Source organism: Hordeum vulgare, chromosome 1H (genome assembly GCF_904849725.1).
Source record: "Hordeum vulgare subsp. vulgare chromosome 1H, MorexV3_pseudomolecules_assembly, whole genome shotgun sequence".
Classification (NCBI taxonomy): domain Eukaryota; kingdom Viridiplantae; phylum Streptophyta; class Magnoliopsida; order Poales; family Poaceae; genus Hordeum; species Hordeum vulgare.
The window spans coordinates 493310236-493326639 of NC_058518.1; the positions used below are offsets into that span (position 1 = coordinate 493310236).

The 16404-nt window shown below is 48.8% G+C and overlaps 1 protein-coding gene across 1 annotated transcript; it reads right to left on the reverse strand.

The window, feature by feature from the left end:
- Positions 1 to 10878: 10878 nt before the first annotated feature.
- Positions 10879 to 15455, reverse strand: LOC123449292. The gene is made up of 5 exons (XM_045126452.1): positions 14755 to 15455; positions 14575 to 14669; positions 12282 to 14039; positions 12017 to 12137; positions 10879 to 11781 (listed from the first exon to the last, which is right to left on the reverse strand). The coding sequence occupies exons 1-5, from the start codon at positions 14939 to 14941 to the stop codon at positions 11105 to 11107; spliced, it is 2838 nt and encodes a 945-aa protein (XP_044982387.1). The 5' UTR covers positions 14942 to 15455; the 3' UTR covers positions 10879 to 11104.
- Positions 15456 to 16404: the final 949 nt, after the last annotated feature.

Genomic DNA, 16404 nt, shown 5'->3' on the forward strand with positions numbered 1-16404 from the left:
CGGTCTGGAGATGCAAGATGAAGTTTATTTTTTGCCTGTTCGGTCTAGATGAAAAGAAATAGTCGGTTTTTCCCTGATCGAAGCGGTCCGGGCCAGTTTTTTTGTAAGAGAATGACCGGTGGGCCATATCTGTCAGAAAGAGCATCTATACGTAGAAATACAGGATCCGCAAAATATGGCCTGTATCTTGGTACGTATTTGCAAAAAAATTGAAAGATGGCACCAACTTGTGAATACGACCCGAATTGTTGTAGTCTTTTGCAATTAACTCCCCAACCGGCAATGGTCTTTGTTGCTGCGTGAGGCAGCTCCTACACGCGGTGGATCATACATGACCATGCTAGGATCACCGGGTGGTGTACTAGGACCTGTTTGTTCCTGGTGCTAGCCATGGCGGCACAGACGGCTACCTACACCGGCGAGCGAGCTGCCGGCCATCTCATCGGCTCCTGTATCGCCTGGGCTGTCGTGCGTCTCGTCGACCACCGTCCGCGCTGCCGCACGACGAGACACAAATGCACGATTCAAGCAACCCTTGGAGCTAATCGGTGCACAAGTACACAACAAAACATACACGTACAAGCGAGTAAGCTGCGGGACCGATCCTATCTACCGGCTAACGCCTAAATGCATGTACTGGCGTGCTTGTGATCTACTCGATGAGAAACACTCAAACACAGTCGCTATGCAGAAGAAGTTGGTTGAAAGGACGTGGATGTCGCCTAGAGGAGGGGGTGAATAGGCGCTTTAAAATAATTACGGTTTAGGTTTGAACAAATATGGAATAAAACCAACGTTTAATTTGTCAAGCACAAAACCTACAAGAACTAGGCTCACCTATGTGCACCAACAACTTATGCTAAGCAAGATAAACAACTAAGTGATAGCAAGATATATGACAATAAATAATATGGCTATCACAAAGTAAAGTGCATAAGTAAAGGGTTCAGGTAAGAGATAACCGAGGCACGCGGAGATGATGATGTATCCCGAAGTTCACACCCTTCAGGATGCTAATCTTCGTTGGAGCGGTGTGGAGGCACAATGCTCCCCAAGATGCCACTAAGGCCACCGTAATCTCCTCACGCTCTCGCACAATGCAAGATGTCGTGATTCCACTAAGGGACCCTTGAGGGCGGTCACCGAACCCGTACAAATGGAAAACCTTGGGGCGGCCACCGATACCCGTACAAATTGCTCAGGGCAATCTCCACAACCTAATTGGAGACTCCCGACGCTTGCCCGGAGCTTTACACCACAATGATTGAGCTCCCAGACACCACCAAGCTTCTAGGACGTCAAAGCATCCACGAAGAACAATATCTAGGATACTAAGTACCAAAGGTAATAAGTTTCTCAAACTTCAATTCCACGTATCACCGTGGAGAACTCAAACGATGCAACTAATGCAATGGCAAGGGCACATGGAGTGCCCAAGTACTTCTCTCCCAAATCCCACCAAAGCAACTAATGCTATGGAGGAAAATGAGAAGAAGAACGAAGAAGAACACGAAGAACTCCAAGATCTAGACCAAAGGGGTTCGCCTCACTTAGAGGAAAAAGTGATTGGTGGAAATGTGGATCTAGATCTCCTCTCTCTTTTCCCTCAAGAACTAGCAAGAATCATTGGAGGGATTGAGAGTTAGCAAGCTCGAAGAAGGTCAACAATGGGGGAAGAACACGAGGTAAAGAGATATGGTTCAATGAGGAAGAAGACCCTCTTTTATAGGTGGGGAAAAAATCCAACCGTTAAGCCTCAGAGCCCGCGCACAGCGGTACTACCGCTCATGGGAGCGGTACTACCGCTCGGTAGGTTCATCAACCATGCCGAGGATGCAAAAAATCCAACCGTTAAGCCTCAGAGCCCGCGCACAGCGGTACTACCGCTCATGGGGGCGGTACTACCTCTCCGGGGCGGTACTACCGCTACAGGAGCGGTACTCCCGCTCGCACCAGGAGCGGTACTACCGCTGGATACTGAAACTGCTGTAACTTTTGCATACAAACTCCGAATTCAACGAAACCAAGTTTTTTGAAAAGCTAACGAAATGGCCTAACACAATCTTGGTAGAAATATCAATAAGAAGAAAGTGACAAAAGTCCCATAAGAAAATGGTGAGAACCCTTCTTCGAATAAGACCGGTAAAAACTCCCAACATCGAAAACATCATAGAAGATGCATATGGACTCCGTTTTCGATGAACTCGAGCGTGTCATGAAGATGACCATAAGCTATAAAACTCACAAAGAGAAATACCAAACAAGAACCAAGAAGTATGATGCAAAGATGCAAATGGTTTGAGCTCTCAACGAACGATACGATCAAGTTACTCACTTGAGAGCCCCCCTTGACAGTACGACAATCTATCCTAAAACAGAAAACATATCAAGGGCAAACCTATACCTTGCACCTCGTCCTCTTGAGCTAGATGACGATGATCTTGGCTTCCTAAAGATGGACCACCTTTCTTGATTGCGTTGGCTTGATGAAGACTAGTTGATTGCTCCCCCATACACACTATGGGTGACCCGCTCTTTAGCATATCTTCACAAGTCCATTGCCACCATCCTCCACCACTTGACGTCATCCTTCATGGGTTGTATGAGATCTTCCTCTTGACGCAAGCCCATGGAAACACAGCTAACCCCACATAGAACTCTCACGAAGACCATGGGTTAGTACACAAAGACGTAATGGACAATGCTTACCATACCATGGGATCACTTGATCCCTCTCGGTACATCTTGTACGCTTTATGTGTTGATCATCTTGATTTATTCTTTGTCCGACGATCTTGATCAACCTTGTGTCTCTATGACCATTCTTTGGATAATACCTTGAATACCATCTTAGTCATCATATAACCTCCTTGAACCCAACAGATGGACTTCAAGAAGTGTCTATGGACAAATCCTATAAATATAACTTAAGGCAACCATTAGTTCATAGGAATTGTCATCAATTACCAAAACCACATATGGAGATATATGCTCTAACATTGATGATGATGATTTAGAGGATGAAGCACTGGACATGTATTTTCTTTTCTTTTTGTGGATACACTCGACATGTAGATCATTAGAGGATGAAGCATGAACATGAGGCAGCGAAGTCGTACGGGCGGCCCTCCGACGTAGCGTGGATAGCCAACGGTGGTCAAATGGACATGGCGGCGGCTTGCAGGTGAGCATATGAAAGTCAGTATTTGGTCAAAGTCAGCAATCCCAGCCTCACATTGCCATGTCACCAAATCCCGTCCTAAAAATGGCCCAAGGTTCAAAACGACCGGGATCAAAGAGGTTAAGGTATCAATTTCAGGGATTTAGATGTCGGAGTTTATTTTAGCCGAGCTCTATAACTTCAGGATTTAGTTTAGACTTCACTCACGATGGTGCCTACCCGCTCGGCACATCGTAAAACGTCGGCACTGTCGCACTGCGGACGTGATGGCAGTAGCGGCAGCCAGCAGGCAAGGTATCATCACACAAATATGGAGAATGCATGCAACCACGAGTCATGTGCCACTATCACGATTTCAAACGTCGCTGCCTATCAGCCCGTCACTAGTTAGCCAACACTTTTTCGGAACCTTTTCAGCGATCATTTCCGCGTGTCGTCATTTGGCGCGTTTTCAGCCGACGCTACATGTCGCGTTTTAAATGTTCTCTTTGTATTTTGCTTTCTTATTTTTCGCACGTGTTTTCGGCTTTTTAGAGTAGTTTTTTCTAGATTTTTTTGGTGTTTCGGTTTTTCACCGGTCTTTCATAATTTGTTTTTTTATGAAAACAACGTGTTTTCTGTTTCTTTGTTAGTGGCACGGTTTTGTCTTCACGTGCCTCTTGAAAAGAGAAAAAAATGCGTTTTTTTGTTTTTTTTTGCGAGAGGCATGGTTTTGCTTCTGCGAAAAGCATGATTTTGCCTTTACGAGAGGCACGCCCGTGCCTCACGGAAAGGAAAAAAAAATGTGTTTTTTGTTTTTTTCTTATAGGCACGGTTTTGCTTTCGCGAAAGGCATCATTTTGCCTTCGCGAGAGGCACTCCCGTGCCTCTCCCGAAAGGGGAAAAATGAGTTTTTTATTGTTTTTTTCGAGAGGCGCGGTTTTGCTTCCGTGAAAGCCATATTTTTGCGTTTGCGAGAGGCACGCTTGTGCCTCTCTCGAAAGGGAAAAAACGCGGTTTTTGCTCTCTCTTTTCTCCGCAATAGGCACGGTTTTGCTTCGCGAGAGGCACGACACGTGCCTCTTGGAAAGGGAAAAACATGTTTTCTGTTTTTTTTCCTATCTGTGAGGCACGGTTTTTCGTCCGGTTTTTTTCTTTCAGTTTTTTTCACGAAAAAAAGTTCGTCAAAACCTATCAACATGGGATATAGTTTTGAAGATCTCGAGGGGAGAAAGCCAACAGTGAAACCGGTTCGAGATTTGAACACACGGTTTAGGAGATAAAACGTTTTGAGAATATGGATCTACGAAAAAAGGGAAAATCCCAGGTTGCGACAAGTGACACGCATGCAGTGCGCCACTTGTCGCAACCTGTGGAGGTGGGAGTAATCGTTGGAAGGTGTACTCGCTAACTAGTGATTACGCCGCTTTGAGCAGGCCCCGCTTGATCTGCTCACTTATCTGGATTCGGGGGCCCATACCGACGGCCGGCAGAGCGAGGAGACTCATAATATCAGTACCTTGGATAAGAGCAACTCCAACGAACCGATCCGTCAGTTTGAGTCAAAACATATAAAAACATCGGCCCAACCCATCGATCCAATCCTAAACCGTGTTCGTTTAGACGTATTTTAGGCTTAAATTTATGCCTAGTTCGCGTCCACACATATACGAAAAGGACACAACGTGCATTCTCTCAGTGTCCATTGTGATCCCATTTGTCGGTCGTTCAACCATCGTTCGCGGTCGCCCGCCGAGCAATGGTTGGAAGCCGCCGCTCGTCGTCCTTTTTAATGAAAGTGTGTGACGGGACCAGCCTCATCCATTTCTCTCCTTGGTCCACATATAGCTAACCTTGCGCCCTTGTCGGTGAACGCAAACCCTAGTTTCCCAAGCTCGCCTAGTTCTTCCAGCACAGAGTTTTTTAGAAGGGCAATGTGACGCCCCGGTAGTTGAGCTACAGTAATAACGCGCTAATAGTGTCATGTCATCAAGGTTAACTAAGGCAAAGTTTCCGCTTGATGAAAATCAAAGCCATTTTGAAATTATAAATAAAGTTTAAATTTGTTTCTTCAAACTGTAAAAGAAAATCTTGGTTGGTTTGAAACTAGTCTTTAACTATCTGTAAATTATTAAAGGTTTTAAATCACTTTATATTAAATCCCAAACTTTTTGTGACTGTGTCTAATATTACAATAATAATATTGGACGAGCTTTCATATTTTTATAACTAATTTCTATTCCCAAATTACAAAACATAGTTTAAAAAAATGAAAGCAGTGTAAATAAAATGAAAAAGAAAAGGGGCCTAATCTACTAGACACTTGGCCCATCTAGCACAAAGGCCGGCCCAGCCCACACACCCCTGCTATCCCTAACCTCACTACAGGGACGGGGGGCTGGATCCACGCCAGGGAGACGCCACGGCCACGCGTCGGACATCAGCGGCCGTCGCCCCCTCTATAAGACGCCGGCGACCCCTCCCCCACGAACCCTAACAAAATCCCCTTGCTCCTCCCTCTGCCGCTCAAGTGTGTCAAGGAGCTCCATGGCCATCGCCTTCGTCTTCCCCGCAACTGTAATTGAGTCGGGGTCATCAAGGTCGTCCCCCGCGTTGTTCCCCTCCACCGACATCCGCCCCGGCCAGCTCGTCGGTCCGCTCCACCCCGAGCCGCTCCGGTCGTCCCCAACCCCTCCCTCGAGCTCGCACGCGACCTCTCCTGTGAGCTCCACCCCACTCGCCCCTGCGGCTACTGCTACTACTGTTTCTGGTGTTTGTTGTTCAGCCCCACCTGCTGCTGCTACTACTACCCGCGCGCCACTGCGCCTGCCTGCTCGCCCAACCGCATCCCTACGCACGCCCCTGCTGCTGCTGTCCGTAGCTGTCGCGCCCGCCTCCGGCTGAGCCGACCGCGTGCACGCCCGCGCTTATGGTGCCTACATTGTTGTTGCTTCTTGCTTCTCCTGTTGGCTGCTCCCGCTACTCCACTGCTGATGGTAGACGTTGTTGCCGCTCCTTGCTGCTCCCGCTGGCCCTGGCCGCTGCTACTGGGCTGCTGCTCCTGTGGCGTTGGTGCTGCTGTTGTACGCGCCCGCGCATGGCCTCGTCGCGGCTTGCTGCAGCTGCCCGATGCTCCGCTTCTCTGCCGCTGTTGCTGCTGCTTAGACTCTGCTATTTGCTGCTCCTGTGAAGCTGCTATCGTTGCTTAGTTGTTGAGGCCGCTGCGTTACAATTGCATGCTATCGCTGCCCCGCGTTGTCCGTTCGGCCGCTGCGCTCCCCGTCGTTGCTGTTGGCCATGGCCGAGTGCGTCATGCTTGTGTGTGCCGTGTGTGTACATGCAGGCATGGCTCGGTGTGCCACCGGCCAGCCCGTGTTTAATTAGATTGGCTAGGCTTAAAGTTAGTCTAGTAGTACATGACATGTAGGCCCTCAAATTAAATAAGTTAGATATATTTAATTGTTTAGATATAATATATGACATGTGGGGCCCATTCCTTTTAGTTTAAAAAGATTTTAAAAACAAATATGTTAATAAGTTAATTAATTAATTAATTAGTGATCTAATTAATTAGTTTAATTAATCTGGGTAGTCTATGACACGTGGGTCCATTGACTGTGTTGAGTAGTCAATCTTTGACTGGTCAACTGCTGACAAGGCATGCTGACTGGACCCCTAGTTCCCACTGTCATAGACTATGGCTTGATTAGCACTAGTTGAGAAAAAATACCTAGTTTATTTTTGAGTTAAATAATTTTAGAATTTTGTTAAATCTTTGTAAAACCATAGGAAAATAAACCATAACTCCGATGAAAATATGTTGTACATAAAAGTTGATCACAAGAACGAGACGAACCCGGATACACGGTCCATTCGTCTGTCACGTGTCCCCAGCATAGCAAACATGGAACATTTCCATCGTTTCCAGTATGACCGGTAGTAGCCCGAGACCCGGAAAATATCGTCAGATATTCTTCCGACCCGTCTATGACGGATGTTGCTGCGTTAGCTCATGTCTAGCCTGCATCTTGCCATGTCATGCTTTGTGTTGCACCGTTGCTATTATTTATTGTTTCTTCCCCCTCTTCTTACCGGTAGACCCCGAGACTACGCTGCTGCCGGGTACATCTACGACCCTGTCGATCAGTCCTTTGCCGCAGAGCAGCAAGGCAAGCAAACCCCCCTTGATCATTCCTATATCGCCTATGTCTTTCTTCCTACTGCTTGCATTAGTATTTTGCTACTGTTGTAGTTAGCTCCTATATCTGATGCATAGGCTGTTTTTGATGAACTGCTACTTTCAGTCCTGTACCTTTAAATCTTCTTAGTATAGGTGGAGCAGTCATCCCCTCTGACCCCGTAGTCCACTTGCCCCGCTTGTTTTAAAATCTCGATCTCTGATCGATGAGCCAGACCCGACACAGCACATACACCCCCTTCGTTGTACGACGCTACAGAGATACTATCGGGTACCGAGGGTGACACCTCGCTAAGTACTCCTGATGATATCTCTGTAGTATAGCTAGTCGGTCATGGTTATCGAGGGTGATTCCTCTTTCACCATTCCCGATGACGCCTCTGTCGTGCAACCCCTCAAGTGTGGGACCCCCGAGGGTGATTCCTCTAAGCCCACCTTGACGGGTACATCGTTCGGAATCCAACGAGGGTGATACCTCGGATTCCCCCCGATGTTACAACCACACAGTTACTCGACCATGTTACTGGGATCTTTGGTGATTAGTTGTAAGACGGGTGGATTCCCGTGAGACTGTGTTGATGGCCTAATTAAAATGTTAATAGATTTGGGTATTTGATCTGGGTTGGTCGGAGACCTTTTCGCACTAACCGGCTACGTGGGAAGAATTATGGGTACTCGGCGTCGCGGTATCAGCCGAAGCTTTTCAGATGTCAGCAAATGTAGCAGCGCGCGCCCGACTGGTCCCGAGATGCATCGCTCTTGTGATTAAGGGATGCTAGGACTGACGTGGACCGCCCACGCCACGTGCAGGAGCGTGAAGGGGAACTGGGCCCACGAACCCTTTGTGCTTAGGAGTTAGACCGGCGGGCTGGCCTCTCTGATTAGTCTTAGGTGGGGCTGCAACGTGTCGATATTCCGAGGCCGGGCAGGACCCAGAAAAGTATGTCCGGCCAGAGTGTTATCGAGCGTGACGGGACATGTGGTGCACCCCTGCAGGGATGAAATTTAACTATTCGAATAGCCGTGTCCATGGTTACAGGACGACTTGGAGTTGTGCCCCGATCTTTTACAACTACAATTGTTACTTAACTCGATCATTAGTTTGCCTCGGGATTGCTTCCTCGCAGGGAGTCGAGGGAGGATCTTTAGGCGTGACCTCACTTTAATATTGCTGCAACAATATGACTATTAATGTTTTACCCGTGTTCTACTCTCGTCTATTGCTACAAGACCCTGAAGATGCTAGTCTTCGATAGGACTAGGCCTTCTCTCTCTATTCTCGCATTGCTGCAGTCAGTCCACATATAACCCCCCTTCTTTGATACTGGTGCATATTTAGCATAGTTCTGATGTAAGTCTTGCGAGTACTTTGGATGAGTACTCACCGCTGCTTTGCTTCCCCCTTGTCCCCTTGATCCGTTTGCTGCGACCAGATGATGGAGCCCAGGAGATGGTGTTTCCTGCCGACGCCTGTCGCCCCGTTGGTGTCTTCTTCATGGAGGCCGCTGAAGATAGATGTAGTTTAGGAGGTTCCCAGGCAGGAGGCCTCGCCTCGTTCGATCGTTGTATCTTTTGTGCTAGCCTTCTCTAAGGCACCCCATGTTTTATGTCTGTACTCAGATATTGTTGCATCCGCTGACTCGTGTGTTTATCGAGCTTCTGTATTCTAGCCCTCGAGGGCCCTGGCTTGTAATATGCAGCTTGTATTATTGTTTTTTGTGTCTAGAGTTGTGTTGTGATATCTTCCCGTGAGTCCTTGGGTTTTATCGTACGCATTTATGTGTATGATTAGCGTACGATTAAACCGAGGGCGTCACAGGCAAGGGCAAGCTCACGCCCGACACAAACTCTTCCAGGACGTGGCCGCCACAAGAAATGGAGTGTTTGTAGATCCCAGTGCACCAGAGTACCGACAGGCGCTGACCTATCCGGACGTCAACCTGTAGAATGGTTGGCCTCTAGATCCCCACCGCATCCCCGTGTCGGTGGTGTCACGATCGACGCACACGCACACCGAGAAGGTGCGCACACGACGTGAGTTGCTGACGCGGGAGCAGCAACACTATCCTGCTTACATGTGAGACTCCCCCAGCTGGAAGATCTGGTTTGTCATGGACCACGAGCAGGAGCCCCTCTAGGACGTCCATCTCGATCCCTTCGTCCCATCATCGCCCCATGAGATGAAGCCAGAGGAGGAGGCGAAGGAGGTGGCCTAGCAGGCTGTGCTTAAGACGACATTGCAGCGCGCTATCAAGGAGAGCAGGTGCCACGAGGACGCACACTCAGATGGCCTAGAGGAGGCCCTCATGCTGTCCACGGCTGACGACTACATCGTTCCTTCGCTTCCGTCGTCGCCTCAGGCACTTCCGGAGACCAAAGTCAAGGCGCCGCAGGATCCCGAGCCGGTGTTGTACCACGCCTCCGCGTCGCAGAAGATAGAGATAGATCGGTAATCCAATCGAGGAGAGGCGAACGGATTTATGCTATGCACGCACATGACGTGGTTGGCTTCAATTTAGGGCATCTCTAGCCGTTGGAGCCCCAAGAACACCACCGAACCAAAAAAGTTGGTGTCTTGGGGGACAAATGCTTTATCCGACCAAAATTAAAGTGCATGGGAAGGCATCTTCCCAGCCACACTCCACCCAAACCAAAAGTTTGTGACGAAAATGATTAAGTGGGCCAAGAAAAAGGGCATGTGGGGAGACATGATTCGTCGAAACTTTCGTCGACGCCCCCAAGAGCCTCCGAGCGCGCTGGGTTTTCCTGGGTTTGCCGACACTTTTAACGTCCTGGGGGAGGGGGCGCTGGGGAAGTGGCTGGGCCGTTTTTCGGCAAAAAATGTCCCCGAGCCTAAAAAGGTGTCCTGGGGGGCATCAGGGGTGGGTAGAGATGCTTTTATACAAGTTATTTATTTTCGAAAGGAGGAAAGACCCCAAGCCTGTGCATCAGGATGCATGTGGCTATATTATTAAGAAAGAAAGTAAATAATCTTTAAATATGGATACAAGTTTAGCCAGGCTGAAATGAGAATAAATAAAGATAAAACAGTAAAACACCACAACCAACAACAGTACGTTAAAATAACAAAACACCTAGTCTATTATTGGACTGTCATTTAAACCGTTTGCAGAATTCCTGAGCTATCAGATAGACCCAGGAACCACCCCCCACCCCCCCTCCCCCCTCCGTAGGAGTGAGTACCTATTATGTACGAATCTAAGTAGTGACCCTGTCGATGACCTTTAATAAATTAATCCGAGTTTGCCTGTTAAAAAACCATATCATTCATACAGTTTCATATAACCTAAAGTAGCGCACATATTTCTAGTCTGGTTCACGGGATGAAGCCAATCATTCCATCTGTCGACTACTACCGATCTACGGAAGGTTTTTCCAATGATGAACTTTGTACTATGGAAAAAAAAGTTGATTTCACTTTCACCAACTCTTTTTAAAAAGGTGAATCATTTGGTCTTAACGGTTACCTGGGCAAAGAAAAAAAAAGGATTCGGGGGAGTAGAGTAGAGGGACTGGATTCCTTTAATTTTCTGAAAGAGTATTAGGATCCGGATTACTAAACCCGCGTCGCCGCCCGGTAGAGTCTGTCGCCGCCGCCGGCGAGTGGGCGCCGGTGGAACGCCGGCCAGCTCTGCAAGTGTCACGGCAAACATCCAAACGAAACATCTTCATCACAACTCCTCCTATACCAATACCGTTACCACGAAAGAACAATTCCTTTGCTGTTACAAGTTTACGGCAGCTGCTCTGAGCATGTCTTGCCCGACCTCGTGCACCAGCTCCTGCACCAGGTCCCGCTCGATCAGCGCGCCGATCCGGAACGCCTCGCGCGCCACGCCGGCCGCCACCGCGCGCTCCACGTCGCCGGCGGCAAGGTCGTCCAGGGCCTGCCCGGCCATGGTGCCGCGCCTGGCCGCCTCCCTCCATACCTCCGCGGACAGCCGCTGCTCTGTGCGGATTGTCACGGCGAGCCTCGTGAACGACATGAAGCCGGAGTCGCAGAGCTGGGTAGACATCGACTCCAGGCACTCCGTGACCAGGCCGACCGCGAGGCTCCGCAGCGGGTTCGCTCCCGTGGCCTTGGGTCTGCTGTTGTTGTTGCCGGAGCTTCTCGGGGTCAGGGTGGCGAGCACAGATTCAGACGTCCTCTGGAGGAAGGCCTCCTTGGAATTTTGTACGCCGGACGAGCAAACGCTCGTTAGCAGCAGGTCGACGGTCGACGTGACCTCTCCAGGCCCAGCGTGCGCTGGCTTGCTGCCCTGCACCGCCGGTGCAAGCCGGCGCGCGCCATGCTGGCCTGGGTTAGGCTCGGCTCGCCCGGCATTTCTCTCGGTGGTCGCGTCTCGCGCGCTAGATGGCGGCGCACAAGTCTCTGACAGGCGTCTGTCTTCGAGTTGAGACTCTGTTCCAATGGATGGGGACATGAATGATAGAGTTAGCATGAAAGCCAAGATAGTGCTACTCAGCCTACTATTTGATCTATGCATTTTACAAAAATATGCCGAGAGCAGGAGGGGTAAGATACAGTTTGTTGGCCAAATTTTTTGTCAGTCGGCCCAAACTGTACTACAAACGAAGTGCAGAAAGAAACTAGCCGTATATCTAACATGCACAAAATGATAACTTCTGTTGATTACCTTTAGTGTAGTTTGAGTTGCCAAAAGTGCAGTTCTCATCTGAATATGTAGGTCGGAGTCTTCCTCGTTGTCGGTTGCCTCCAGGTACAGATCGAGATGTATCATTAGCTTTCCCGTTGGCCTGCAGATGGTAGCGACCAAGGAGTTGTCATCAGATAAACAGAATGCTTGATGTTATTGTGATCTACTCCTAGTATATAGGAATAGTAATCCCAGCAATGTTAACATACATGGTGGAGGACAGGGAAGAGCAGAATTTACCAACCTCGAGCTTTTTATGAGTTTCACGCAACTCAACAGAATTAGGAAGCTCTCCAAAGACATGCATCAGGCTGTCTAGCTCCCGCAGAAGTTCCTCGCTTGACGATCTTTGTAGGACAGGAACATCACTAGCCTGCTCAGACCATGAAGAGGTTACTCTTACTCTGTTTCCATGAATATCTCTGTTCTTCAGCTCGTCTCGATTAAAGCAAACTGATTCCGCAGTCTCCGTGCTTGATGGGCCTTGTAATTTTTCCCTGTAAACCAATTCCTTTTCTGAACAAATATTTTGACTGTCCCTATGAGAGTTCCTTTTAGGACCATTTGCAGATCCCAGAACAGCACTATTATTTTTGCTGGGCAAAGAAGAAGGGATGGCCTTCATTGGTGAGCTGAAAGTGAAAGAAACAATGTCCGAGTCGTTACACCTGGAAGCATTGCGCGGCTCTACCGGTCTCAGCAAGTCGTTCCTAGCATAGTTTGCACTGGCAGTCTTTGGCTTCTCGCTAACCAACCCTGCGCCTTTTGCAATTACCATATCTTTCTCCATAGCCTTTGGTGATGCACTCCTTGGCTTTGGCTTGTTAGAGCTATCGCTACGTAGGCCACTGGTTCGATGGCCTTTTGTGCTCAGGTTCTTGAGCTGTGCATTACTACGTGGCAGGCGGATTTCATCCATTGCTTTTCCTTTGGGCCTCAAAGATGTACTGCTGTTCATACTTTTGTTTAAAGAAACAAAATCTTTCCCTGTGCTTGCCACATATTGCTCCCCACTTCTATGTTTCTGCCTCTGATTCATATGTTGTGGGTCTTCTGTTCTAGAAACTGTAGGCAATGCATTCTGCTTCAGGTTGTTCTGCTTGAGAGGGCCAGAAGCAACATTCCCACGGGATACGTTCCTCGGCTCGACTTTTCGGACGTCTTGATGTTTACCAGCAGTAGCATTGAAGATCATCTCATCACTCTCCTTAACTCTAGCCTTCTCACTCGAGCTGCTTGCAGCCAAGACCTTAATGTTTCCTGCAGGTTGCCCTTGCCATGGTACATTCTGCTTTGGCTTCCTATCAGCAGCAATCTTCTTGCAGTTCTGTTCAGACCACTGACCAGAAGTAGAATTGTACAGAGAGGTAGCTCCTATGTTGCAAGCATCTGACGTTGGTGCATCAACATCACGCGTATCCCTCGAGAATTGATCAGGCAAATTACATACGACAGCAACAGCAGTAGTCGCCACACCATCGCCGTTACATGGATACTCCAAGCGTGCATGTCGCTGAGCCCGGTGGCGATTCCTGGACTGCAGACCGGGTTCCAGAACCCTGGCAGCCGCTTCAATCAACCGAGCCTTGTTCCTGCTTGAAATGGACCTTGGGCTCTTAAGAGGTGAAGCAACCTTGTGATTCTGGTGCCTCCCTGACCACAATGCCTGTGAATCTGCGCTGAACTTGCCGGTATTTTCATGCCATTCATCCATGACCTGCCCTGGCTTCTGCTGCCGCTGATGCAAGCTGCTCATGCTCCCTGAGCTACCAGGCAAACTTTGAGAGCATTCATTCCGGTGACCGTCGACATCGGAGGCGGAGGAATCAGTGGCTCTGGCTGACCTTTCATGGCTGATAGCCGGCATTGAGCTGAGGCCCATTAGCCGGGCAACCACACCCGGCGTGCACATTTCACTGGAATTGCTGTCTTGGGTTGGCGGTGGCAAGCGATTGGTGTCATGGCTTTCACTTTTTCGCCTTGCATAGTCTGCAGAATCAAGCTGGGGGGAAAGCAACATGGATGAGCTAGCAATTTAGCATACAGTTAAACAGATAGGAAAAGGAGATGATGAAAAGTTGTAAAGGAGGCAAGGGAAAGGTGCACAAAATGCTAGATGCTGAACCTGCACAGCTGGGGGGGGGGGGGGGGGGGGTAAATAATTGAGAGTCTTGGCCAATCAGGTACAGATTAAAAGGGAGAACTACTTTGTTTAGGAACATCTTAGGAACTAAAATCATGGATGTAAAAGTAATGAATTTAGGTGAAAATTTGGGGGGCTCAATTCATTACAGCAGACCAACAGCCACGATTTTTTTTCCTTTGTCTAAACAGATTGCAAGGAGGGGAAAAGGAAGGAAAATGCAAAACCAAGAAGAAGAAAATTATTGACTTGGGGTTCATGAGAGGTGGTGGCTTGGCGAAACGCTTACTTCATTTTGAGGCAAAAAAAAAAAATGGGGAAAAATCTACTAGAATTCAGAACCAAACTTACTGAGCAGATTTCTAGTAAAAGGTGGAGTAAAGTTGTACTGTACCAGGAGAGGCCTCTTCTTGGCCACCGGCGTCTTCTCCCCACCATCGCCGCCGCCGCCGGGTGGCCTCCCCGGCGAGAAGAACCTCTGCTCGCGCGCTGAAACGGCAAAGACACAGAAGAAAGCTGAGGAACAGCACAGAAACATAGCAATGCAGCTACTCTGTCCGCAATCTCATCTCACCTGGGGCAAGCAGCTTGGTCTTCTTGGAGGAGGAAGAGGAGAAGAGCTTCCTCTTGGCAAGCATCTGGAACAGCGCCACGACGCGCGACGGCGCCGGCTTCTGCCGCTCGGTGATCGCCAGGCCGCCACCGCCGCCCCCGTTCGCGGCCGCCGAGGAGGAGGAGGAGGAGGACCCGCCTCTCCTCATGCCTCCGCGCCCACGAGGAAGAAATTCAAACCCGATTCCTCGCGAGTTCAACACGCACCCGCTCCTCCTGAATCTTGAATGGATGCCACTCTTCTCACGGGCGAAAATCAAAATAAATGCAGCAAAAGAACTTGAGACCGGCCGCTCCTGTATTAATGGCTACATCTAGTTCTTCGTGAGGCGCCGAATCTTGAGCGGATGACGAGCCATGGAGAGGGACAAATGCTAGAGAACAAAGAGAAAACTGGTACACCGCTCCATGCGAATTCCTCTGCCTACTCATGAAACCGGCCAAGACCCAAAGACCCTCTGCCCGGCTCCTCTCGTAGAAACTGCCATAGCAAACAAAGGGGAAAAGAGATCTAGAGCGAGAGGGGGGCAGATGAGCCAAGCTTTGGGGTTGGGAGATTTGGGAAGGGGAGGGGGCCTGGAGGTGAAAAGAAAGGGCTTTTGTGGGAGGGAGGAAGGAGAAAGGGGCGGGGCCTCTTTTGCAGAGAGGATTCAGAGGAAGCGACATGTCAAGGGCTGCTTTTGTTTAGCGTCTGCTCCGTGTGATGGAGATACTGATGTGCATGTGTAGCTGTGTCAGAGGAGAAGCTTTCCATTGCTGTGCTAGCAATGCTTTTGCTTCGCTCGCCAGTCTGGGACTGGTCTAATCTTTGATTAATTAGTGCCACTATATCCTATACAGCTATACTTCACTTTCACTATACTACTTTGGACTGGTCCAATCTAGATTGATTAATATCCTCTGCTAAGAAAATTTGGCCTCTAGTAGGAGCCGAAAAACGATGCTTAAGATGCTGAAAATCTCCATGCTATGACAGTGTAATTATGTCTACTTTAACCTGTGTTACATGTTACTGACTGAAGATGAGTGGAATCTAAGCCAGGGAAAAAAAAGAGAGGAGAAAATCACTTTGCTTGCGTGTAGCTAACATAGGCGCCGACAGATGGTAACATTCTACTTACTTAACACACGATTGGCACCAGCTTTGAGCGGCTGCCCTGCTTGTGATGCACACTCGCTTCCTTCAGTCAGAGTGACACATCCATGGTGGTATGATGGCGGGTGTATGTGTATCTACCTCTGGTTGCCATGTGAATCTGTTGTGATGATGATGGTGGTGGTGGTGATGAATGAGTAGGGTCAAAGTGAAGAGAAGGTGGTTGCTCTGCATACGGACGGGCGGACAGCTCAACGGGTGACCCAAATGGAAAGTGCCTTCCGTTTTACTGCTCGCCACCTTACCACCACGCACCACGAGACACACATCCTTGCGTCGATTCTCGTGTCGGCGAGTTTGAAAAAGGCGGTGCTCCTGTGTTGCTCTCCACGAATTATTAAGAAAAAAATCAGGTTGAGAAACGCACTTTGAAATGCCACTAGTGCTATTTGTAATCTTCTTGAGATGGCGACGGCAGATGATTAAGCGGTGATGGAATACGATGGGTTGAGACAT

What these genes read in the sequence shown, in the direction of transcription:
- LOC123449292 (XM_045126452.1), bottom strand. Translation starts at nt 14,941, where the DNA reads ATGAGGAGAGGCGGGTCCTCCTCCTCCTCCTCCTCGGCGGCCGCGAAC. An exon ending in CCAAGAAGAGGCCTCTCCTG is followed by an intron (nt 14,040 to 14,574) that starts GTACAGTACAAC and finishes CTTTCCCCCCAG; the next exon opens with CTTGATTCTGCAGACTATGC. An exon ending in CAACTCAAACTACACTAAAG is followed by an intron (nt 11,782 to 12,016) that starts GTAATCAACAGA and finishes CCATTGGAACAG; the next exon opens with AGTCTCAACTCGAAGACAGA.